The sequence below is a fragment of the Lichenostomus cassidix genome, chromosome 3 (assembly GCF_008360975.1).
Source record: "Lichenostomus cassidix isolate B80296 chromosome 3, HeHo_3.0, whole genome shotgun sequence".
Classification (NCBI taxonomy): domain Eukaryota; kingdom Metazoa; phylum Chordata; class Aves; order Passeriformes; family Meliphagidae; genus Lichenostomus; species Lichenostomus cassidix.
Window position 1 is genome coordinate 46082894 of NC_139483.1, and position 24655 is coordinate 46107548.

At 41.5% G+C, this 24655-nt stretch overlaps 1 protein-coding gene across 5 annotated transcripts in view; it reads right to left on the reverse strand.

Annotated features, from left to right (window-relative positions):
* LOC146439628 (SAM and SH3 domain-containing protein 1-like) overlaps positions 1-24655 on the reverse strand; it is a 531074-nt gene that overhangs the window by 19011 nt on the left and 487408 nt on the right. For 3 of the 5 annotated variants that reach the window (XM_085055595.1, XM_085055594.1, XM_085055597.1), the window contains exons 9-12: positions 13194-13326; positions 8782-9128; positions 4653-4724; positions 2096-2239 (exon numbers count right to left, since the gene is read on the reverse strand). In XM_085055595.1, coding sequence (XP_084911721.1) covers positions 2096-2239; positions 4653-4724; positions 8782-9128; positions 13194-13326 — 696 coding nt within the window. Of the gene's footprint in view, positions 1-2095; positions 2240-4652; positions 4725-8292; positions 9129-13193; positions 13327-24655 lie in introns of all 5 variants that reach the window. The other 2 variants (XM_085055592.1, XM_085055593.1) reach the window with 1 other exon arrangement.

Here is a 24655-nt window from a genome sequence, read left to right on the forward strand (position 1 = left end):
TTCTTCAGCTCCAAGGAAAAAGGTTCTGTTTTCCTGCTATTTATCAGACAGGCTGAAACCTTCTATCTACTTATTTAGCAGTATCCAGCTGTGGTAGAGACTCCACTTTATTAGGCATGATAGTGGTGATGGGAGCACACAGATCAGTCTGAAAAAGCTAGCACTGTAAGTAGAAAAAACCCCAAAAAACATTACACAAAACTCCCAATTCAAGGATTTTCATGACACGTGATATTTTTGCCAGCAGTACTTGCAAAACTAGTGCCAAATTCAGGTTTCAAATTCAATTTTTTGAATCAAGATTTTGTACAAAGATGAACACAAACAAATCAGACAATGCAAGGGAGATATAAAGCAATGTGCAGTGAATTTTTTATATTATTGCTTATTTACCTAGAAGAACAAAAAAGGAATTAGCTAGAAAATGCAGCCTGTGCATAGTACAAATACTCATAAACATAAATGCATAAATACAGAAAGATTTTGCGACATGTGCAATAGATGAGCCAATTTCTCTTTTGATTCAGTCAAACATTACAGAAAATCAAAAGGGACTTCCCTAAACTGAAATTTTGCCAGCCTTTGTGAAGCACAGTTAAAACAAAGCAGCAGATACTTGTGGCCAGCATAACTTTTGCTTGTTCTAATGCATGCAGAAAGAGATACTGGAACATACTTTGACTCATGATGCCTGAAAGGTATAAATATTCAAAAATGACTGTGCTGTAAAGTTTGGAAACAAACAGTAGCTTGCATGCTAGAGTGTTTTGTGGATATGTGTGGTCATAAAACTTTTAGGTGAACACTATTATTTGCATTCTGCAGAATCATTAGGAAAATCTCATCCCAGCATATGACTTGAGAGATCAAGTCAATCTTAGAGAGAGAGAGACAAAGAGCAGAACTATTGCGAAATCACTGTAAACCAGTTTCTCAAGGGATCCCTTTTTCTTTGGCAGACTTTGCAGAGGGGCACTGTAAAGCCAGTCAGACACCAAAGCATCTTCTTATCAATATTAAATCACGTTACACCTCAAAATATTTCAATTTTAAATTTCAATTAAATAACCATAAGTGTAGCACTGCCCCTGGTTATGAATAAGTATGGCTAATAAATAGCTCTGCAGAAAAGGGATCCTAATGTGGCAAAGCATGGTGTAACACTGGCCACATTTCTGCCTCTCTTGGTGCCTCCAGATTCTTCAGTTTGGGGTTGTTACTATGGACGTTACAAACTGCTCCTTTTACATGCACTAAGGCTTTGCATTAAGAGCAAAACTCCCTTTCCATTCCCAATTCTCCATGACTGCAAGCATCCCCCGTGAGCCAGCGGCCGGTCCGAGCCCACTTGGGGGCGGTGTTAACCAGGAAGAGCTCTGCTTCCCGGCGGCTTTCGAACCTACTCCTTACACAATCTGTCCGGTTTGACACAAATGCCGAAGATTTTTGACACTCCACTAAAGCAAGGAACTCAAAGTATACCAAAAGGGAAAAAGACAGCAATTGTTTCTAGGCCACTGAAATTCAAAGCCTAATTTAGAACTAATGTACTTCAGGTTTGCCTTTAAGAATAGGCTATAAAAATCTGTAATGAAAGAATAATAGGAAAATCTTCTGTGGGATGCCCCTTTCTGACTAGACTGTGCCTCTGTTTTAATGGGCTGCTGCACAGGGCAAGCTGTGATGGAGAAAAGATCTGTAATAGCAGAGAAGAGCTGTGTATGTGAAGTTATGCTGGGAATTTAAACTAGGGTGTAAATTGCAGATTAAATGTATTACTCTGACCCTGTGTCACAGACTGGTTCCCTTAACAAATTATGATAGAAAAGAAATGGAAATAGGTAGAGTAAGGTATGTAATGGCATCAACGACAGACTTCTGATGAGCTATCCAAATGAAAATCTGAAAATGCATTTTCCATGGTACTGGCATCTATAAGAAGCCATTTCACAGTAAGGGATTTTATAAGAACATAGGAATAAGTCACAAAATATAGTCTTGTTAGAAATTTCTTCAGAGATGCCTTGATGCATGGGATCAATACTGATTAGCACTTCTACATTATTAAGTGGATTCCACTGCAGACCTTACATACCTGCTCAGAGAGAGAGCTGCTGTATTTTTTAGACATCCTTTTCTTCATGGTTTCTTTTACAGACTTCACCTTTTTGCCCAGAGATATACGTGAGGCAGAGGGTGATTTAATCACTTCTTTATAAACGAAGTCTCCTTCTTTGCCCTGCAAAATAAAACAAGCTTTAAGCCTTTAACACAGAAGAGCCATTTTTCCCTCAGTCAGCAGTTATTGCAGAAGTGTCCAGGCAGACACAGGAGGCAGCACAGTGTCCTCCTGCCTGCTCCAAATTCACTGTTGAGACCTTGTGCAAACCACCATAGCAGTCCACTGTAGCTTACTCTCCAGGCCTGATTTGTAAACTTTCTGTGAAAGTATTGTGTGTAGATGTGCTGGGGACTGTTACAATTCCTTTATCCCTTTGAATTTCAGGTAAGTATTTGATCTGATAGAAAACCCCATGGTTTCAGGCTAAACTTTCCTGACAGGACACACAACAGTAGTTGTGGTTCATGCTGGTCACTACAAAAGGTTTAACAGGAATAAAGGTACCTCTGAGATCCTAGCCAAATATATCTCTATGTGTGTGTGCACATAGATATATATACACACATATATATATGTATGTGTGTGTGTGTGTGTGTGTGTGTGTATGTATATTTACATTTGGCTACCCAAATTTACTTTTTCATTTTCAGACAGGCATTCTGCTAACCTCTGTGGTTGTACTATGGACCGTAAAAACCCCCCAAAAACCCCAAATCCATCAACCATGCTAGGTTAAACTTGCACTGCTTTTTTTAAGGCATACAACAGGGTACTGACAAACTAAATTAGCTGATCCATATTTAGTGGATGACAAAGACCAGCTGCTTTGAATGCATTTAACCTTTCCTAAACCAGCTTAAGTTACCAAGCACTTACTTATGCCATAAGTATACACTTTTCATGGATCAGCTGACATTTTGCCAAACTTGTATGATTCACCCCTTATTCAGATAATGTCCAGGGAGGACATTAAATGTGGTCTTATGTTCTACTCTGTTTCAGGAACCACTGAGCAATGCAGCTCTATTAGAGCTACTCCAGCACCCTCCATTGTCAAGGGTGCACCATAAATCACAGCACAAAAAAGGACCAAAATCCATCTACCCAAAGAGATTGACTACTGAGTTTGGTCTCTGACTTGCTTCAATTTAGCTACATGAAGATGGCAAGCTCTAAAATAATGTATGGTATATTGTACGTAAGAGATTTGTCTTTTTTTTCCCCTACATGTATGTATGTTTTCTACTTCACTAATATTCTTACAGGAAGTTTCTCTGAAATTCAACTGACACTTCATTTTTGACAAAACGTTATTTTTCCCCTTACAAGTTGTTTGTAATTACAACTTCTTTGATAATTTTGATCTTTTACCAGAAATTAAGAACAGCTTTTTGCTTAATCTTTTTTTTTTTTTTTTAAATCCTTCTACTTGGTGGAGTTATATGTTTTCAAGGAAAAAAACCCTTTGATCTGCATATATTGTTCTAGTGCACTGCATCACTCCCACTACTGATGCTCCCAGGGAAAAATGTAACACCTAGACTTCACACTTTCTAATAGTAAAACCAATCTCATCAAAACAAGTATCTGTGTTTAAAGATAAACACTGTAAGTCCAGAAAATTGATTTTAGAGTTGAAAATTGATGAGTAAAGTAATCACGTGCAGAATAAGCAAATTTAGGGCTAATTTATAATGTTAACAAATAAGGCAACAAAAAACATGCCAAAAAACCTCAGTTGACATAAAAAATAACACAACACTGGCATACAAAATGTTTGACAATTTAGACTTGATTTAAGTGGACAGAAGAGTTATCATATCGAACACTGAAACAGGAAAGAAAAACATATATGGGCAAAAGGAAAAAAAAATGTTCTCAATTTCATTTGATATAATGTTCTGGCTCATTTCTGTTCTGTTATTTTTGGCCACAGGCCGACCAACAGTAACAGTGGTATCAACATGAGTAACACAAAATGGAATTAATTCTCAGGGGAGATGCATTTTTTTTAAACACAAGAATGCTCTGAGATCAATTGTGCAGCACCCAGCACAATAGGATCCTGGTCTGCTCCAGAGCTCTTGGATACAATGAGAAAACAAATAATGAACTTCTTACATAATGACTTCCATGCAAATAATTTGCAGATCTTCAGCGAATGAAAGCTAGCCTCATCATTCCAAATAGTAAATATTTTTACCAAGGAAGTATAGCAAGCATATGTTTTGCCTTGGGTGATGATCTGAGGAAGTCAGACATAAGAATAGTCCACAGATGTGCCCCCAGAGCTGCACTTTGATCACTTGTTCCTACCTCTTTACACAAACTGTATATAAATACTTATACACACATGGATATGGGTGGGTATGTTATTCTCAAAGCTAAGGAAGTTTGAGGTTAACAAAGATACTCTGTTTTCTTGGATCCCCAAACTATTATTACAGACCTAAATTACACTTCAGTCTATTATAACTCTACTGCACATTTCATTTTATGCTATTTCAAGCCTACACCTTCTCAAACTCACCATTTGGTCAGAACTGTTTCCAATATGAAGGGAACGATTTGTCAAGTCAAAGCCTCCAAAGCTACAGGTTCTCTGCAAAAAAACAAGGATAGATACAGTTTTATCACCATGATTAGCTCACTCAGACCATCTGCGATTTGGAGAACACCAATTAAAACACAAATGTCTGCAAAAATGGAAAGAAACAAACAAACAAAGGGATGAGAGATTATAAATCAAGAAATCTGTTGTAAAGAAATATGAGTCTCCCTTTTCCAGAGACAACTCCTTGGCCTAAGGTCTGCTGCTGTTGAGTCATCTCCTGCCTACTCCTCTTTTTAAAGAGAAAAAAGACTTTTTGGTCTGAGGAAACTGTTGATCTTATGCATCAAGTTTTCCAAGGTGCTGGCAACTCCATCTCTTCACTCCCATCTGCCTTCATAAATAAGTCCACAGTAGCACTGAAACAGAGAACCACCAGTCTTTTAAATCTTTTAAAGCATTGAATAACCTACCTTCTGAATAGCTGCATAGGCTGCATTTCCACTGAAATACAGGGAGTCACTGGAAGCCTACTAGGGTAAGCCCTTGCTGAGAGGAGGGAAAACCCAGCCCAGCTATCCTTAAGCATTGTGTCCCTAGAGACTCAGCAAGCCCTGATTCCAGATTAGGTACTTCAGGCTTTTTTTTTGCAATCCAAGAGGTAATAAAACCTGACCAATAAAGCAGCTGCACAATACTCAAGTAACTGGCCCTGCCAGAAGTCTCATGGGCCAAGGCAGGGAAATGAAGGTATGGCAGCTATAATTAACTTGCACAACTTCAGCTCTGGGCTCTGAGTACGGTTTTGAAGATAGGCAGATGTCTATTATAAATATTCTTTTCAGAGTCAGAGCTGAGACAAACAGGAGGCAGAAGATCAATGCTTATGAACTAGAAGTTCTTAGGGCATGAACTACTCAACAAAGTACCTTCAAAGACAATTTAAGAATCAATTAGGTATTGGCTCAGACCTACAATGGATTGTGAGTCAGTGAAGACCCACCACCTGAGAACTACTAGCCTGCTTCCTCTATTAGGAAGAAGCAAGCTCTATAAACTGTGACACTTAATAAACAATTATAAAAATTCATTCTTTTAACGTAAACACTTCCTGCCCTCTTCACCCCTTAGAAGCAAACATATTAATAGCTTTTAAAAGGTTTTATTTTCTGGCTTCTTGTTGCTTACACCCAACACACTTGGATGACAGATTCTGTACCCACCACAACTCTAGTGGAACTCAAAGCCACTTCATCTAGACCCCACACACATTAAAGAGAGTGCAGTGATGTATAATTTTTCAAAGTGTTTTTTTTCCAGAAGACAATGTGGCTATGGCACAGGTTTTAAAAATTGTTTTTGGAAAACATTTGAAACCAACCACAAGTAATAAGATCAGTTTCTAAGGCACAGCATGTTTAGCAAGGAGTAAGTTGGTCCTTCTGTGAAGGACCATTATAACTAATCCTACAGCTCATGGTAATCCCAGCAACGAAGAGAGGACATCTGGAACTGCTCTGAGCAAACCTGTCCATCAAACCAGCCAGAGCTCCTCCTAAAGAATTCTTCTCGGAGAGCAAAGCAACTGTTGGTTAAAAGCCTCTGAGTAAATGAACCTTATTATGGATGCATGTGATTTCACTATGGAGCTCTCCATACATTTAAAATTTAACTTTCACATTCAGATTCCAGTAGGGACCCTGGCAATACTGCACCAAACAAAAGGTCTGTGGATGAGGAGAGGGATATTCAATGGAATGGCCATGCAATCAAAAGTAATATTCTTCTGGGGAAAAAAAAAAACCTGATGCCATTTGAAAATTTCATGCATGTCCAGGCCACTGAAACAAATATAAATGACAAAAATGAATGGCAAGGCAAGACAGAGTGACCAATTCCACTGAATACATAGGCATTGCAATTTCCCTGAGGTTGCAGCAAACAAAGATTAAGTGTTTGTAGGAAGGAGCAGCATTAGTTGAAGCTTGTCAGCTATTTGCAGTTTCAGGAAGTGTATTGAAAATGTTAGTAAGGGCAGCATGTCTCCAACATGTATCCCATTCAAACAAGGCTGGAGAAGCAGCTAACTTAGGAGTTCCTCAACAACAACAATATATTATCCACTTCTTCTTTAACTATATCTCTGTGATTAAGCAAAGGTCAGTGCAGATGGTTTTCATAACGAAATTACTATAGTGAGACAAGACTAACTTATTAGAAGAACTGTAATTCTGTTCTGTTATCTGTATTTACCAAGATAGTTTTAGAGGGTATTTTTAGTTATGGGGCATCTCTAGAACTTATGAGTATGATTTTTGTCCAAGGTAAACCTATTATTCAACACATAGAAGAACAAGTAAGGTTTCTCTTATCATTGTAATATCCTTAGAGGAAAACAACATCTGATGTTACATTATGATGTCTGTGACAATAAACAGTATCCTGTGAGGGACAGGGTAAGCAGTCAATGCACAAGAACTAGTAAAGCTGCCAAGAGAGAATGTTCATAGTATTGGGTAGAAAAAAAACCCTGTATTTTGTGGCCCAAGAGCAAAAAGTGAACCATGAAGGCCCACTCATTTCCCACAGGTTATTAAAGGAGACCAAGGCTATCTCTTTTATACCTTATACCTGAAGAAACTAAGCAGAGACCTCTCAAAAAAAAAACCTGTTATTTAAGAGGAAAAGCTGTTTCTACTGCATTGTTCACTGGAATATCTTGCTTAATGTTACCAGTGCACTGCTGTTTCCATCCACTGAAGTAGGGAACACTGTCAACTAGACAACAGACTAGCTGGCTCAGCTTTGGAGATCTGGCACCAAAGGCAAGTTCCTAGGAAACTCAGAATCATGGTTAATGGAACTGTCAAAACTGGGTCATATAATCAGGAAGCAGCTTTGGATCTCTCTGGAGTGTTCAAATCATTTAGTTGCTCACTGTAAGCACAATTTCCTCTCTTGACCATCCCTTGTTCCCTTTCGGTAACACTCTGAGGGTAGGTGCCACCTTCATTCCATGCTAAAAGGAAGGAGCAGTAGTGACACTTCTGGCAGTGGTGGACAGCAAGAAGGAGGGCAGTGACTACCTAACGCAAAACTCCCTGTCCTTCTGCAGTTGTGTATGTAAGTGAAAATACAGACTGGGTGAGCGAACTGGTGAGATGCAAGCTGAGAAGGAAAAAGCCAATTTAAGGCAATGACAGCTGAAGAGAAATAGAGCACAGCTGAGTAACAATACTTGATTACTCTTTAAAATTTTCTTCATCTCTTGGTACCCCTTGAAGAGAATACTGACTCCCAAAGCATCACAAAGAACACTGTTTATAGCATCTGAAACCTTCTCTGTTCACCAGTGATCTCTATTTCTGCACTAGGCGAATCAAAAAAGACGCATTTTGTCGTATTTGTTCTCTCTCAGTGAGTTATTCTGTACACACAGAAATGGCAGACTCAACAAAACTCTTCTCTGACAAGGTTATATCAAGCTCTTCCCTTATAGCTGCATTAATGGCAAAGAAAGCAGAAGCACTGAATTTTAGTTAAAAGTACAAAGCAGAAAGTGTTTGCTGCAACCTCACAGAAATTGGCAGACCACCTTCATGGCAACTCTTTGACTCACAGACTTTTGGTGGATTCTCAAGAGAACCCTTTTAGTACAGCGATCCACTGTGGCAGCCCACTTCCTCTTGGCCTCCTCATCCTCCTCCAGCAGGCATCTCCTCAGGTCCTGCTTGTCGGCCTTGCTCAGGGTCCTGTCAGTAACGGGACGCACCAGCTGTGAGAGGTTGAGGTGACTGTACAGGCTTCTCTCCACCACATAGGTGATATTGAACTCGCTGACAGAGGTGCGCCCTCGGAGCCTTCTGTTTGGGAAGCCACAACCTCCACCCCCTTTCGTTTTGTGCCGCAGTAATTGTAGGTCGCAAGTTGTGGGGGATGCTCCTTTCCTAGCAGGGCGCTGGCAAAGAAAAGCTCTGGAACAGGAATAGTTAGTATCCATTTTCTTCAATCGGATCTGCTTCCTTACACTCTGAATCTCCTCCAGGGACACCAGAAGATGGTGCTTGTGCCTGTTGCTGTCATAAAAGCAAATGCTTTCTGTACTTACCCCGTGGCTCAGTGAGCCGAGGCTCTTCTTCATTTCCCCATCTGTCAAGGAGCGGCAAACTTTCTGGGACTTCTCCTCTTCTGGATAAGAGAAAAATGTCCCAAGTTTCTTGGGAGGCTTGATAAGGCCACGGCTATCAGTTTTGCTGAAGGTCTTCACCAGCTTCCGGTTAGCTCCCCACGTATCAAGACTGCTGGATGAGGGAGAAGTAGTGAGTGAGTCCGAGTCATCCTCTGGCTGCTTTTCACAGGAGCTGTCAAAGTAGAATGGCTTCTTGTGAACTCCAGAGTAAAGTGCTGATCTGTCATCCAGTATAGGAGAGTTGTCAAGTGAGTGCTCTTCCACACCTACAGGGGACAAAAGCAGCACAATGCTTGTCATTGTTCATAATTCTGTAAGATGTTTCCCTGTAGAGTCTTACTGTATTTATTTAAGATATCACCCACTTAAATTGGAAGAAAACTATTCTTGATGTAAGTTTCTCAGCACTTATTTCTGAGTGGATAAACCTGAAGCAGTTCCTTCCATTTGTTAATCGAGAATTCTGGGATGAGTTAACAGACAGAAGACAACATCCTGTAAGTAAACTCATCGTTATTTTGAGTTTCTCTCTTTCACCTGCAGCTAAGTAAGACCACAGATGTTCTCACTAATGACCCCTTAAAAGCTGGAACTGAGATCTGTTCCTCTCATGCTTTTCTTCTGACACTTGCATATGACACTCAGCTCTACTGAGCTTATAATAGGTCAGAAGTATACCCAGGTATTAAAACCCAAACAAGTACCTCTCAGGTCCAGTTTTTGAATACCTAGGGCTGCTGTGGCTGCAGAAAGGAGTATCTTTAACAGAAAGTTACAGAGCTGAGCTCCAGGATGAAATTTTAAATTCTGGGGTTCTAATGGGGAAAGAGGCACTGGTTTTAATCATACAGAATTTATTTAACAGATGCAAAACCAAAGAAGTAGGTCAAACTGCAGGTGTGCCAATTTCAACAGTGTCCTGGTAATGACAGAAACACTTGGTTTTCACCAAATTTTTCCAGAAAATATTTCACAGGAATATTTTGCAACACAAGTACTGGAGATGGGCAGACAGCCAGGTTTCCTTTTTGGAGTGGAGAGAAGGGAATAAAGGACTTAAAACTGCAATTCCTTTTCACATTTATCATATAAGAAACTTTTCTCTGGTGTTTTCTTTTGAGCAAAGTATAGGCACAAGTATTAGATGCAGTAACAAGGTAAGAGTCAGAAAAAAGCACACATCCTCCTCTGTCTCCCTAACAAATCTCACAGCATCCATAGCTGTGTATTAGACACACACACGCAAATATGATTGTACATATTTCTAGCCAAAATAAATTTACTGCATGACCTAACTTTGCCTTCATCTTTGATTGCTTCCACAGTCTTGCAGCAGAGTTACATCTGAACCATTACCAAAATACCCATGATTTAGTAAACTCACTCATTCAATAACAAGGCACACCTTTCATGATGACAGATTAGGATTCCTGCCTCACCTTCAGTTCACTCTATTGGCACATATTTGACATATATTTGTTGAAACCTAAGATGCTATTTTACCAAGATAAAACCCACTATGACATTGAAGGGATAGTGGACCACATCTGACATGAAACTTTCACTCTTGAGAAATTTATTTGGTTAAGTCTGTAGATTGGAGTCTGCAGACTGGAGTGTGGTTTAGACGCCACTTTCCCTGGACTGTCCAGCTTGCTCTTTTCCCCCTCTACATCTTAATTTGAACAGAAAACAGACATTCTCCTGGGACTGAGTATGTACTGATAAACAATTTTAGTCCACTAAGTAAATATGTTTTTAAACAGCTTGTAAAATATGCATTGTGTGTCAACACTGTAACAGATGTTATTTGGAGTGAGTCCATGACACAAAGCCATAATGACACAGATGTAGATGTGATGCATTTTTAAGTGCTATATAAGAATGGTGCCCGAGAATTAAGAGGTTTCAGTTATTTAGCTCACTTAGGAGCAGATTAAGACAAAATACATATGGATTGAGATGCTGGCACATTCTAGTGAATATCAGCTCAGCCAACCATATATTGATTGTGATAACAGAGTCAGTATTAGAAACATTGGAGAAGAATCTGAGACCTGTGTGCTTTTCTTTAAAACTTACAGAAACATAGAAGGGAAATTCAGCAAAGTTGCTCTTTGTGAAGAAACTTTCGAGGAGGATTATGCAGAATCTTTCTTCTAGGAAACTGCATATCAGTTTTCAAAGTAAGTCTACTCTTACACTATGCTAAAGCCTGTTGAACATTAATGAATTTATTCTAATTATACTGATGTTACTCAATCAAATATTATAGCCAACTCCCCAAAACCTAGTCACCTGTGATTTCATATTACTTCACATTCATAACACAGATCAAAGAACCGTAGCAAACAGCTCAACTGATCCAGACAACTGCAGGTAACTTGGAAGGCCAGACAGCAATCCCCAAATCTGACCAGCCTATGTTTTGTGATCTTGCATAGCCCTCTTACATATCCAAATGCGAATACAGACCTACATTATGAGAGATTGGGATGGACAACATTTATGAAGCACTTTTAATTTGCCATATGGAAATTTGGGTGTGGAATTTCCTAAAAGAAAAGTCATGGATTATCTACTGCTAATGTAGACTTGGCTATTTAAGGGGACTTCTAGTTATACAGAAGTTATGCAGAAATAATCCATGTAGGTATTAAGCAATAACTGGTTCTGCTACAGTTTCCCAAAAGCCAATCTACAAAGAAACTCCGGAGTGATAGATAAAGTATGAACTCAGAGTTACAGATAATTTAATCAGATAAGCCTAGAGCTAGAGAAGACAGGCAGCAGATGGAGAAAGAAGGAAGGAGAAGAAACTTTTTTGGATACAATTGTTAGTGCAGTGATTTTTCTGCAGGGGGCAGGGGTGGAAAATCTCCATGGAAAGAAAAACCAACCTGGAAGGAGTGGTACACTTAAGTGAAAGACTGAGGGGAAAAAGGAAATAAGGAGGTGAAGCACTGTAAGAAAGGATACAGAGAGCAAGACAAATACTTAATATGCTGAAGAGAAAGTCTGGTCCAACTGCAGGAAGGCATCTGCATGCCCAGCAGCCCCTGAGCTGCCTGCTCCTGCGTCTGCTCCCATCCCTGAAGCCTCCTGTTGATTGCTCCCTGCAGCTTTTCCCAGACTCCTGGGGAGAGAAGGAGGAGGTAGGACAGGCTTCTCTCTTCTCTCTGGGGGCCATCTTTCCCCAGAGCAGTGGAAAAATAATCCTGTTTTGTTTTTCCCATCTCAAATACCGCATTTTTGCTTCCAAGGTGTACCAGCTCTATGCTCTCCCCATGAGGTGATAAAACCTTTCCAGACAGAGACAGCTGCCCATTCCAGAGCTTTAGACTGGCCATGCCTTTCACGCCAGCCACTAACACCATCCATAATGTAGGAGAGGCAGGCTAGATCATAGATCTGCCAGCAGCTTCCTGCCACATATGCAAGATTCATGTGTTCTCCTTAAATGCACTAGGAAGGAATCATAACATGGCTCAGCTCACTGCAAAGCTGAGGGAAATTGGCATACAAAGCTGGGAAGGCCACCAACAGAGAGGTGCCCACAATTCCAGTGAGGACTCAAGCACAGCTGTGCAGAAGCTCGTGAGGATCAGGCTCTGTTAATCTCAATGCTCACACATGGATACAGGCCATCCGCAGTTAATTCTGCAGCATGGTGTTCCCAGGGCCTGAACTCTGCTTCCCTTTCTCCACCCTCCTCCCCTCCTCCCTTCTCTCCCTCTGTCTGTAGGGAGCAGGGCTCATTCAGAAGCCAAATTGCAGGCAAGCTCCCCAAGAAGCAGAAGTCAGTATTACACGAGGCAGTCGCTATCCCACAAGAGTGACAGAGTTTCTCTGGTTTTGCCACAGGATGATGCCATACGGTTCAACTTCACCCCAGCCAGCTGCTACACTCCCCAAATGAGCAGGAGCTTCACCTGTGTGCCACCCCACGCTGGGGAGGAGGGAACAGTGTGGTGGTGGCTCCACTTACCTCCTTGCAGAGCCTGTGGGGCAGCTGGCTGGGATTCCTCCTAAGCTCGTTCCCTCCCCAGCATGGGGCATAAAACATAAGCCAAGTTCTAATCTCTTAATGAGGGGCTCTCCAGCGCTGCTCTGAGTATACCAGATCAGCAGTAACCACGTTCTAGGCTGTCACTTTCCTCCTTCTAAAGCCTAAAAATTCAGTAACTTAAGGCATGCACAATAGACAAGGCAGTCAGTCCTACTATCCCTTACGAACACTCCACCCCTCCCTCCCCCAACCCTCCACTTTCTGTCCCCTCTTAAGAGAAACATGTATTCACACATGCAATTTTAACCACATTGCTTTTTACCTTCTGTGCTGGGTTTTTTCATTTCTTCAACTCTTATGAGTTTCTTCCTGACTCTGCGAGTAGAATTCACCAGCTTGTGCAACCTCTTAAACTTCACCGACTCCTCTGTTTCATCATCGGATTGTTCTCTTGACTGGCAAAGAAACAAAAGGAATATTAATAAAGCAGTAGTTCCACAGCTTGCTCCTTCAAGTCAAGTTAACCCAGCTCATCTGCTGCATCGTGTCAACGCAGCTCTGTAACTGGTATTGTATTTTCAGCCCAGCTCAGTCAGAAACGTTTAAATGACTGAGGGTTTTCTTGTTTCCTTTTTTCCCCCCCTTTTTCTTTTTCTGAAAGCATGACATACCATTTTGATTTCTAAATCTGTGCAACGTAAGATCCTAGGCATTGAAATGCATTCCTGCCCTTGTCTTTCTTCACATGCATTGTGTAATAACTACTTCCACGTCCTCTTCCAGTGTGTTTCAGGCAGGGCTCTTTTCCAGAGTTCTTCTTACCATACCAGCTATGCTCCCGTGGTTTAGTCAGTCCCTGGTCTGTCTGGCATCTCAGAACTTGCTGTTTAAACCTGGTTATAAACAGCTTTTCCAAACTGAAGCTCTGTCATTGACGACTGCTCTTTTTTTCTCCCCAGTCTTCCCAGAAAATCAAAAACAGCAGCACAAGAAAGGGATGGGAAGGAAAGGCAGGAGGAGACCTCATCTGCCTCGCTCACGAACTGCCACAGCTACAAAATATTCCCTTCCTCCTCCCTGCTCCTTACACTCCTCCTGAAGGCTCTCGAGGCTGGAATTAAGACGGACAGAGCATTCCTTCTGCACTGACCAAGGGAAAACTCTGACCTTTTCAGATATACAGTGCAGTCCATATTCCCCAGCATCCCGTTTCGTTTTGCATCTGATCCAGTATGCTCAGTTCCAGCTGTTTTCCCTCAAGTATCAAACATTACAGAGACAAAAAAAAATTCCCTTCTCTCCAGCAGCAGTGACACAACAAGCTGAAACAATCCATTCCTTGTGAACGAGAAGACAACTTCGATTTTCGAGCCAGATCCAATGTTCAGCGTGCTACTTCCTCTGTTTTAATCAGTTCAGAATGTGGAAGGCGGTGGGGGGAAGGGCAGGGATGGGGAGATGAGAGGAGGCCAGCAGGGCTCTCTGGCTTGGCCAGGACAGCGCTGGCACTGTGCTCTGCTGCACATTCCTGCGCACAGCACAGGCTCCAGCTGGAGTGCGGTATGGATCGTATACCTTACTTTGTTTTCACTCCCGCTCCCAGCCAATTCACAGCATTCCTAATGGTCAGCTCTAAAAATTCTCTTGCAACTTCCTGTCCTGGGTTTCCACAGTGTGCTCATCCTTTTTTATCCTTCTCCTTAATTAAACTTTTAAAAATAAGAAAGATCCCCAACAGATGCAAGCCAAGTAAAAACAAACAAAAAAAGAAAGCCACCCCCTTCTCTTCCCAGCAAAAAATGCTGTCTGCTTATCTGGAGGATGAGTAAGAGAGGCCAAACATAAAAATGCTTTCTACTTTTGTAGTTCACTTAAATACCAGGATGTGATACAAAAGGCAGATGCCATGGGGCAGGACACCAATTAGCAGCTGCATGGATATACTCCCGAAGGCACACACAGTTCCTGACAGAGCCAGGGCATCTCTGAAAGCCTACCTCCCAGGCATGCACCTCACAAGGGCCCCAGAACCACACCAGAGCAAACGTCAACGACTTTCTGCAAGGGCACTGTCAATTACCAATTTCCCACAAACTTTGCATTTCTCCAAAATAAAGAAGAATACAAAACTGACCACATATAGCAGTAGGAATTGCCATTCTATCATCCAAGAATTGCACGAATGCATTTATTGTGGTTACAGATTGGCTAGGTAATTAATAAACTTTGGGAAAAACAGGACTGTAAAGAGTATCAGGGTTGTTTATATCAAGATAAATTAAGCAACAAGATGAGCATTAATTCAGAGATTATGCCTGGGACAACTTACTGACATGTCAAACAAGACAGACACATTTAGACAAGATGATAAATGGATTATTGACTGCAATCAAGAAGTTCTGTCAAGACTTCTTGGGCCATTAAGTGCATCCTGGCAAGCAACCATCATGCATATTCTGCACTCAAGATATGTTTATTTTAAATGCAATTACTCTAGGGGATTACTTTCCATCATTACTGTTCGTACACCCTCGGTTTGTAAGACTACTGTTTGTGAAACTCTGAGCTCTGTAAGACTCAGAGAACACCTTGTACCTGGTCCTCCCACCCAGGATTTCACTGAAGAATAAATGGCTAGTCCTGCTTTGCACCACTGATATCTGATAAGGAACTGTGCCCCCTCAGGGTTATGAAGAGTCAACAACAGTGAAAAAAGAGCTTTTACAATGTCTGACATTTTCATTCACAACTACCACAGCAAAAGCAAGTCTCAAAATAGCCTCAGGGCAGGGTACTGAAATCAAACCCTAGTGGGTGGTACAGAGGGTGCTCACCATACTTCAAAATAAATAAAGTCCAATCATAATTGCCAGCTATTTTTCTCCAATGCTTCAGGATTCCTGCTACCCTTTGAGCTTGGGTCCTCCACAAGCAGTGACAGACCTTGCCTACTGCCAGTGCTTCACCAACAGGTGAGAACAGCTTGTGCTTTACAGGGAGATGAAAGATAAAGTCAGTCTCCTTCCAGCAACCTCTCATACCAGGTAGCACGTGACAGAAATCTTCTACAGAGAAAAATGATGGACAATAAGTTTATGTAGAAAGGCCTAAAAATGGTGACTACACCAGTGGTGCCACTCAGGAAACTTTATTGTCAAATAAGGCCAATTCCTTGAAAATGAAAGCATTTTCAAAAAGGGTTACTCTTCACTTGCTTCCTGTTTTTGAATCAACTTTTAAAGACAGGCCTTGGAATTATCAAAAATTTCCACTTTGGCACATGGGAATCAGAGCTTAATTTTCCAGCTCAAGCAATGCTTTCTTTTACAGCTAATATTAAACAGAAAACAGAAATGTAAAGCATTCAGGCCATAACTGACATATTTGGAAATCACTGAACTTCTATGACTTGACTTCCCCAATCTACTCTACCCTCCCTTCTTTTATGGTGACTCAATTGCTTTTTTTGGTAGCTGTCCCTGACTTCAGATGGGAAAATCACCCCAATCTCCCCAAAGTGTGGCGGGCTGGGCAAATGGCTTCCTGGACAGCTCCAGCAGCGAGGCTTTGGCACAGTGCTTGAATATAGCCAGCTTCCAGCCCCCTCTCGCCCTCTTCCCACTTCACAGGCACTCCAGAGTGCTGCAACACTGCACAAGGGTAGATGTGGTCTGTTATAGAGCAGACAACGTGTCCACAAGATGCTCAGCCAGAGGCTCTCCGGCACAGGAGGAATCCATGCCACAGTCCCTCTGCCAATGCCTCCTGCCATGGCTGTTCCACCAGGCCAAGCCTTGGTGTCCTTAATGTGCTGATAAAACAGCCAGAGCCCCTCCTGCTCCCTGTCCTAGTGTGCACAGCCAAAGCAGGTCTCTCCCCGTGCCCTCGAGGGGAAAACAAACCGATTTGCAGTGCTGCAAAAAGGAACAACTTAACTTCCATCTCCTCCGCTCCAAATTTTTCCATCCGAAAGCCCATATGGCTCAACTTTTAATTACTTTGGCTAATGCTGTATGTAGTAATTCTGTGGTGAATGCTTAAGTGTTTCATTTCTGGTTTCCAGGGCAACATTACATCAGATTGCAGACAGCTGGCTCCACAGCCCTAAACCATAGCAAATTGGCCAAAGCTGCTGCACAAAAGTCGCACTGGTCGAAAGCGAGCGCAGGGCTCGGCCGGGCTGCTGGACCCGGTGCAGGCTGCGGGGCCCCTTGGCAGGGCTGGCCGGGCGGAGCCGCCCTTCCCGCGCCTTGGAGCAAGTGCATCCCCGCATCTGCAATGCTCTCACGGCGCGGAAACCCGCCAGCTCCGAGAGCTTGGCTGCACGAACGCGCGAAGGACTGCGGGGAAACAGGGAATAAATTAACAGCATCTGGAAATACCAGGAACTGCATGCAGAGGACTGCAGCCACCACGTACCACACGGCTGGAAAACTACTGAGGCCAAGGCCCATACCCACTGCCCAGCTTTTGGCCACAAACAATGAAGGTGCTCTCAAATCCAGGGGAAATCAATCCCCACTGCCACCTCTCACATCCCTTCACCATGGAAAACTCCCTACTTGTGCAGGTCCAAAGGCCACGCTTTGCATCATCTCATATGTAAGATCAAAGCAAAAAGCTTTACACTCAGAAACAAACAGGAAATTAGCACATGTACTCCGACATTCGAGGGGCTCTCTACAGTTCTGCCCCTGGCACCCTTCTTGCTTTCTCTCCTGCTTTTCTCACCCAGGCTCTTAGCTGCTGCTTGCTCGGGAGGCAGGGCACATGCCTTGCTCTGCTGCTCTCTAACATCCAGCCCATTTCACACGCCACAGAAATAACAATCTTAACCTCCCTCTTTCAATTAGTGCTTCACACAGAGAGAGAGAGGAAGAGTGAGGGAGAGAGAACTAACATTTATTAGCGTACTTGGAATTAATTGGCAAAATGTAAACCAGAAGTAAGTAGCTAGCTTTTGACAGGGCTATGTTTGGAAACACTTCAGGGTTATAGCAGCAGCCCTTGAAAAACAGGCAAAGTTTCCTAGCCATGTCCCAATAAAAATGTGTAAGAAACACTAGACAACATCCAGTTTAAACTATCATAACTGATTCATTTGCTGCAGCTCCATAAAAGACCCCAAACATACATGACTTTTACATGAGCTGTGTGAAGCCATTTAAAGAGATGTTAAAATTTTACAAATTGCTTTATGCCCAGTAATAGTTCAGCCCCAAACTGAAATTTCTAGGAAACCTTATGTCTAAGAAACAAGAGAATATTTTAATATCTGATTAAGCTCAAGCTGCAATTTTTTTTCACTATTGGACAATTCTCGTTCAGCAAAGTGAGGCAAAAAACTACATTTATTTTCATGGACATATCACATCCCCCAGTCCTGGCTAGCTTACCTCAAAACTACAAGCTCTGTAGGAAATGCAAAGAGACTTCGCTGTTCCCTTTAGGAGACGTGGCTACACGTGTCCTTCCTTCTTTTTAACAGGCATTACATCTGCCAAAAAATCCCAACCATTCTAACTTTAAGAAGTTTTTTTTTATTAAAGATGCCTGGATAAAGTCAGAGACAGGAAAGTAAAACAGAAAAGAACTTAAAAGCCCAGGGAAAGGAAAAAGAAAACTGAGAAAAGCTATGCATGCTGTGCTGTGCCTAAGAATAACCACAAAACCCTTTTCTCTTTCTCTCTCTCTGAAACAGGAGATACATCCTCTCCACATCATACTACATGCTCAGTGACTTACCAGCTTCGGCATTTATAGGCCTAAAGCTCAGTTTCGAGTATTTTCCCCCGAGTCCTCAACCGCTGTCAGCTTTGTAACCCTAAAATTTAGGAGCAGACACTTCTTCTTAAGTATTGTATTCGCTCTGAATCCTGCACACAAAATGCCTCTTCTCTGGAGTTACATTATCAGACACCGAACTGGCTCCGATTCCAGCGCTGAATATGTAAAGAAGAAAAAAGCGCGATGCTGGGCTCAATTAGCTGTTTTCTGCTCACTGATTGATTCCCCCAGTTACTCGCTAGCTGCATAACTTGCAAGAAAGGCATAAGTCATCAGCTCTAAGCAAATCTTCTATTCACCACAAGGAAAAAAGGGAGTGTTGTACATGGCAAACAATCCCTGTTTTCACTGACGAAGGCTTGCTGACCTCTTGCTGGCCTCCAGTTCCTTAATTACTGTCTATGGAATTTCAGTGAAAGAAAAAAATACAGAGAATCTCTGCAAAGCCAGGATGAAGAGTGACCCTCAACCACTACCGCTAGAGTGGAGGCTGTGTCTATAGGAAATATAACTTAGTCCCTTTACCAGGCTTTTTTTATTCTTACTTTTTTAAATTCTTTTGGCAAAAATCCCCTGAGAATTTCCCTTTATAAAGGGCTAATTTGAAAGCAAAATAAACCTTGCTTAAATGTTTTTTAACTTGGTGAACTTAGATACTTCTTTTGATCTTTCTCCTTGGTTTCAGTGCTAGAAAAGAACATAACTAAGAACTGAAAAGAGAAATGCTGGTCCAGAATTAGCCATGTTGTGGCTTTATAAAGCACTGGAGTGCCACTTTTAACTTTTCTGCCTAGGCTGGGCTCTGATCTCCCTAAGAAAAAGACTCTGAGATGCTCAAGTAAATTGGCATTCCTTTTACAAGCAACCACACCTTATCCCAAACCTCGCAAAAAATCCAGAATTTGGACATTTCTTCTCAGAGCACAAGAAAACAAGGACCAGAACTGCTACTAATTAGGTAGAAAGCAGTAGCAAAGGCATACCACAACAGCACCGTCTTTAAAGCCGGAAGATTCCCCATAATCAGGACCATACTATCAGTGGTCTGTTAATCTGAATTTACTGCAAATCAATCACATTGTAAAATCATAGCTGGACTAAACATCTATTTCCTTTGATGACTGGCTGATTTTAATGAGCCCCCCAGCCAAATATCCCTTTTCAATTTCTCCACCTTCGTACTAGTGACTGTATACAGCTTTTCTACTCCCTAGTGGTTATATAAGCTAGATTTACTAGTGTGCTGTAGCTGGGTTCTTACCCTTGAATTACTTCAGCCCCCAAACTCTGATGTAAAGCCCTATGGAAAATTCTGAGCTTCAGATAAAACCAGCTCGTGTTCTCCAGTTTCAATAACATACAAGTCCACATCAAGTGAAACATGACAGCAACTTCCTTGAAATGTATCCCAGATTCCCTTAAAAGTTCATGGCCGTGAGTGAAACTGATCTAAGTTTGGGGCTTTGCAACTTGAATTTTGCAGGTTTTGGGTTTCGTTAAGTAAGTTTCACAGACCACTAATCCTTGCAGAGGCTGTTTATAGAAAACTGCATGAAGCTAAGATGTGATAATCTGCATCATATCCTGAAGTTACAAATAATGACCTCCAAAATTTTAAAGAAAATTAACAGAGGTCATAAATTTTTTTTTTGCCAAGAGCATGAATTGCAAGAGCTGTGCAAGTCTAAAATGTGCAGAGTCAGCCCCCTCAGGTAACCACATCTGGGTTTGGTCTGTGATTATTTATAAGAAAATCAAAGGAGCATCCAACGGCTACTTTGGTGAGAGATATATTACACATTAGCTGGTGACGACACCACTTGCTGAAATTAGTGGGAAATATTTGTCATAAGTAACGAGAGCATAAAAGTTTAATTCTCCCAGGAGGTCTGTCTTGATACAAGAATAGCTGCTTAGGCAAATTCCTAGCTGTTAACTGTTTCCAGGTTTTAATTTAATTTTGAGAAGCACATTGCTGACATTTGTATCTGCAAGCCAGACACATTTCCTCATTGCTAAGTGCTTCTCTCACTGATTAACATAATTAATTTTAGTGACATTACAACTGTACTCATGTACCACTTGTCATAGGTATATGTAGCAGAATGAAGCTCTGTATTACATTATTCTGTATCTGTTACAAGACAACATTCCTTTCCAATTCTCCTGCAGACTCCTCTGTACATGGAAACAAAGGTCTTTAACAAGGTCTTTAACTCTCTCAAATGAATCTTGTGTTTTGGCAAGGTCAAGAAGATCCAGGGAGAATTCCTATTCTTTGGCATAGGCTGTACTATGGAGTACTCCACTGGTGCTGGAAACCCACCTCTCAACTTCTTGGAAAACCAAAGGGGAAACAGCAATACATGAAATACAGCAAAATTCGTATCACAGAAACAAAGTAAAAGGATGAGAGATCTTTAGTGAAGGCTGTAGTAACTTAAATTACATTCTTAGAGTATCTTCAAACAACCAAGCTGTTAATGTTACCATCCAAAGCATGAGGAAGGAAACACCAGTGTTGGGGAAGGGGGACAAGTGGTAACCAAAGGGAGCGCAATTAAAATTTTCTGTTACACCACAAGTAAAGACTATTCAGCCTGGGTCTGCCAAATAGGGCAGTGAAACACATGGCTTTTGAGATTCCTAATTCTTGAACTGAGCAGAGCTTTGTTCCAATTTAATAAGCTTGGTCTCAGAAAAGATGGGGGCAGGGAAACCACATTATGGATTATAGCATCTCCTGCTGGTTGATGCATGGAGAGCAGAAAAAAGCTGGTACCAGCCCCCCACCCTCTAGGTAATATGCAGCAAAATTAGACAGCTGCCAAAAAGCAAAAACGATGTAAAAAGGTGAATTAGTATGTTCGAATAAATATTAAATTAATTTGTCTTCCCATCTCCCATCCTCCTCAAACACATGGCCAAATATTTTGCAATAAAGTAAGTCCACAGGACTTGTCTGAATGCAGGCAAACAGAAGTGGTTATGAACATATCTAGTTGCAGCCACTGCCTGGGTGTTACTGTAAGCTCTCTGAGTCATGACAGAAGGAAGATTTTTCTCAGAGACTTTACAACAGACTAACTACAGGAGCAGCTCCTACTGGCAGTGAGCAGGAGGTTTACTTGGGCTACATTACTGCCAGCTGCTCAGTACAATCCTGTGGTGATAATGTTTAGTCCCACTAGGGACACATACCTAGCCAAGCTGTATCTGATAACAACAAGGGAGGGTCTTGCATCGTAAATAATACTTAAAGAGGTGACACAGTTTTCTTCTTAAATAATTTTCAGCAGTTTCCCCTACAAATTCCAAAGTGTCCTGGAAAGTTTCAGGAAAAAATAGGTAAAAAACTCCTTAGAGTGTTCTACAAAACTGAACATAAACACATCAATGGTTTCTTGCTTTGCTATCATCACTCCTCAGCACTGACCTTACTTTGGGTTGTGTCATGGGAACTGTAACGACGATTTGCATTTCTCTCATGAAGGTTTTTGTATGACTACATCCATGGGAATTCCTGCTCTTATGCACAGATAGAGAGAGGGGAAAGATCGTAACAAAATACGCCGTAATTCTTCTGCTCCTAGCTTTCACCAAGAGGTGCTAGACATCATCCCTGTGATCAGTGGAAAAGGAGGGCAGCCAATGCCTCCCAGGACAGCTCTCTGTGATATGCACATAGCGTGGGAATTCAACACTACCATTTTGAAGCTGTGCCTTATTATAGGCTCTTTTTCATCATAACAGTTACTAAGCACTGACAGTATTACAGGAATTTGGGTGGTAATAATAAATACTCCATCCAATATGATGAAGCACATCAATGCCTTTCAAGGAATCTTAACAGAAATTGGGTCACTAGATTCTTTGGAGCAAAGATGAAAGCTCTGCATTCATTCACAGCCATGCTCAGCAGCAGCTCCCTTCTGTTACTTGAAAGAGCATGGAGGGCCTGGAGGCGGCAACAAGCTCTCCAAGAAGAACTAGAACACAGAAACATCCTCTTCTACCCTTTAGCCTTTCATGGAAAAGAAACCTTACCAAAAATGGTGAGTCCTGGTATAACAGCAAAACCAGGACTAACACTTCAAAATATCCACATTGTTTCAAATAAAATACTACTGCTATAAGTTAAACAAACCTCATCATACCCTACTCTCCACAGATACCCAATACTGATTCCCAATATATATTGACTCCGAGCTCATTTCTATCAAATTTAACTGACCGTACCAAAAGAATGGCTTTTTCCTGTTTACTCTAACAGTCCTGTATTATGAGCAAAACTAATGTTAACCAATGGTTAAAAATTTTAAGAATCCTTCAGTACTACAAATAAAAATCAATTAAAAAGTAGCTGCATTTAAAAAGATTCACGTACTGAAATACAGCAGAACCTTGAATATGTGGATTTGCTGTAATTATACTTAGATTTACTCCTGAGGTAATTGGTGCTGCAGAAGTTACACTGTAATTATTTCTTTTCTTCCTATTCTTCACACTTAACAAACAACACAGTAATGGCTGTCAGGAGTCAGAGATAACTATATCAGACTTAATCTTTTGTCAGAGTCAGGTTTGTACCATGGGCAACACAATCCTGATTCAACAGCTTAACCATCTCTGGGACTGAAATGAATACAACTCAAAGTCGAGTCTCATCTGTTACTCTGCTTTTGATTCCTGTAGCAGACACAAATCCAATTCTGCCTAGCCTTTCAACTTTTAGCCTCATTTAACCACTTGGTGAAAAAAAGGAAATAATAGTAAGAACAAGAGTAACAAATTATTATCTCAGTCCAGCTAGAGCTATTGCTGTGTGGACTCAATGCACTGCCATCTGTAAAAAAATGGATCAATAGAAGACGGGAAAAGAGAGGCAACACAAGTACGAATTGTCCCCAGCATCAGCCTCATGGCAGATTCAGATGTGCACAGCACGCTTCCAGGTCTGCACCACTGCTGCCACTCCTCCTCAGAGATAACAAATGGATGCCAGCTGCCTACTGAAAATGTAATGATTCTGGAAAAAGAAGTGTTGGGAGGGCAGGAAAGTAAAATAGCCCTGCAGGCCCCATCACTGCCCGTGTGTGGGCCATATTGTTGGAGGGAGATGCTGCTTTTGTTCTCTCCACTCATAAATATTTCAGCCTCTCTCGAGGCTGCTAAAGCACATCTGGTAGGTGGGGTGATGTTACACAAGCATGGCACAGCTCACTGTGGCACCTTTCAAACGGAGGCCAGCTACACTACCTGGAAGCTTGCTGGATGGCTAAGCACTACCTGCTGATCGAAACCAAAATACAGAAGATGAGACCAACAAACCAGTTTTGTCCAGAGATAATTACAACTTCATTTAACTTGCATCTACAGAAACTGTCAGTGAAGTTAATTAGTGGTTTGTGTCAGTGTCAGCACATGTGTGATACAAGCTGTCACAAGCTCCCTTGTGCTTCTCTCCATTTCCCCACTCTCGCATGAAACGTGGCAACTGGTACAATTAGTGGTCTTTAGCAGAGGGCACAGGAAAGAACCAGACTGACATACTGAACACACTGACTTCTCCTAGCACTGGTTCTCCAAGCTGGGCTGGAGCCATACCAGCAAGGGTTCTGGGGATGAAGCAGCCCTATTTTAGATGAACTGAGAATGTCAGCCCCTAGAAGTTATCAAATGAGCTTCTATCTTTAAGAAGCATAAAAGGCACCTCAGTGTAAAGAAAGAATGTGATACAATTTTGAAGTCCTCTCTTTCCCTGGACTTTCTGACTCCTGAGGACAAATAGGGCCTTATCTACAATCCAGAAAGGGATTCATTTGTAATCTGCACCTGCTTTACATCCCAGTGCTTGGCACAAGGCAATGAAAGCTTGTCTAGTGTTACTGTGAACTGCCTTCATTCCAAGAGATGAAACACAAATATTCAGAATAAATTTGTAAGAAAATGATGAGGCGTTTTAGAGCTTTGATACATCTGACTAAAAAGAAAAAC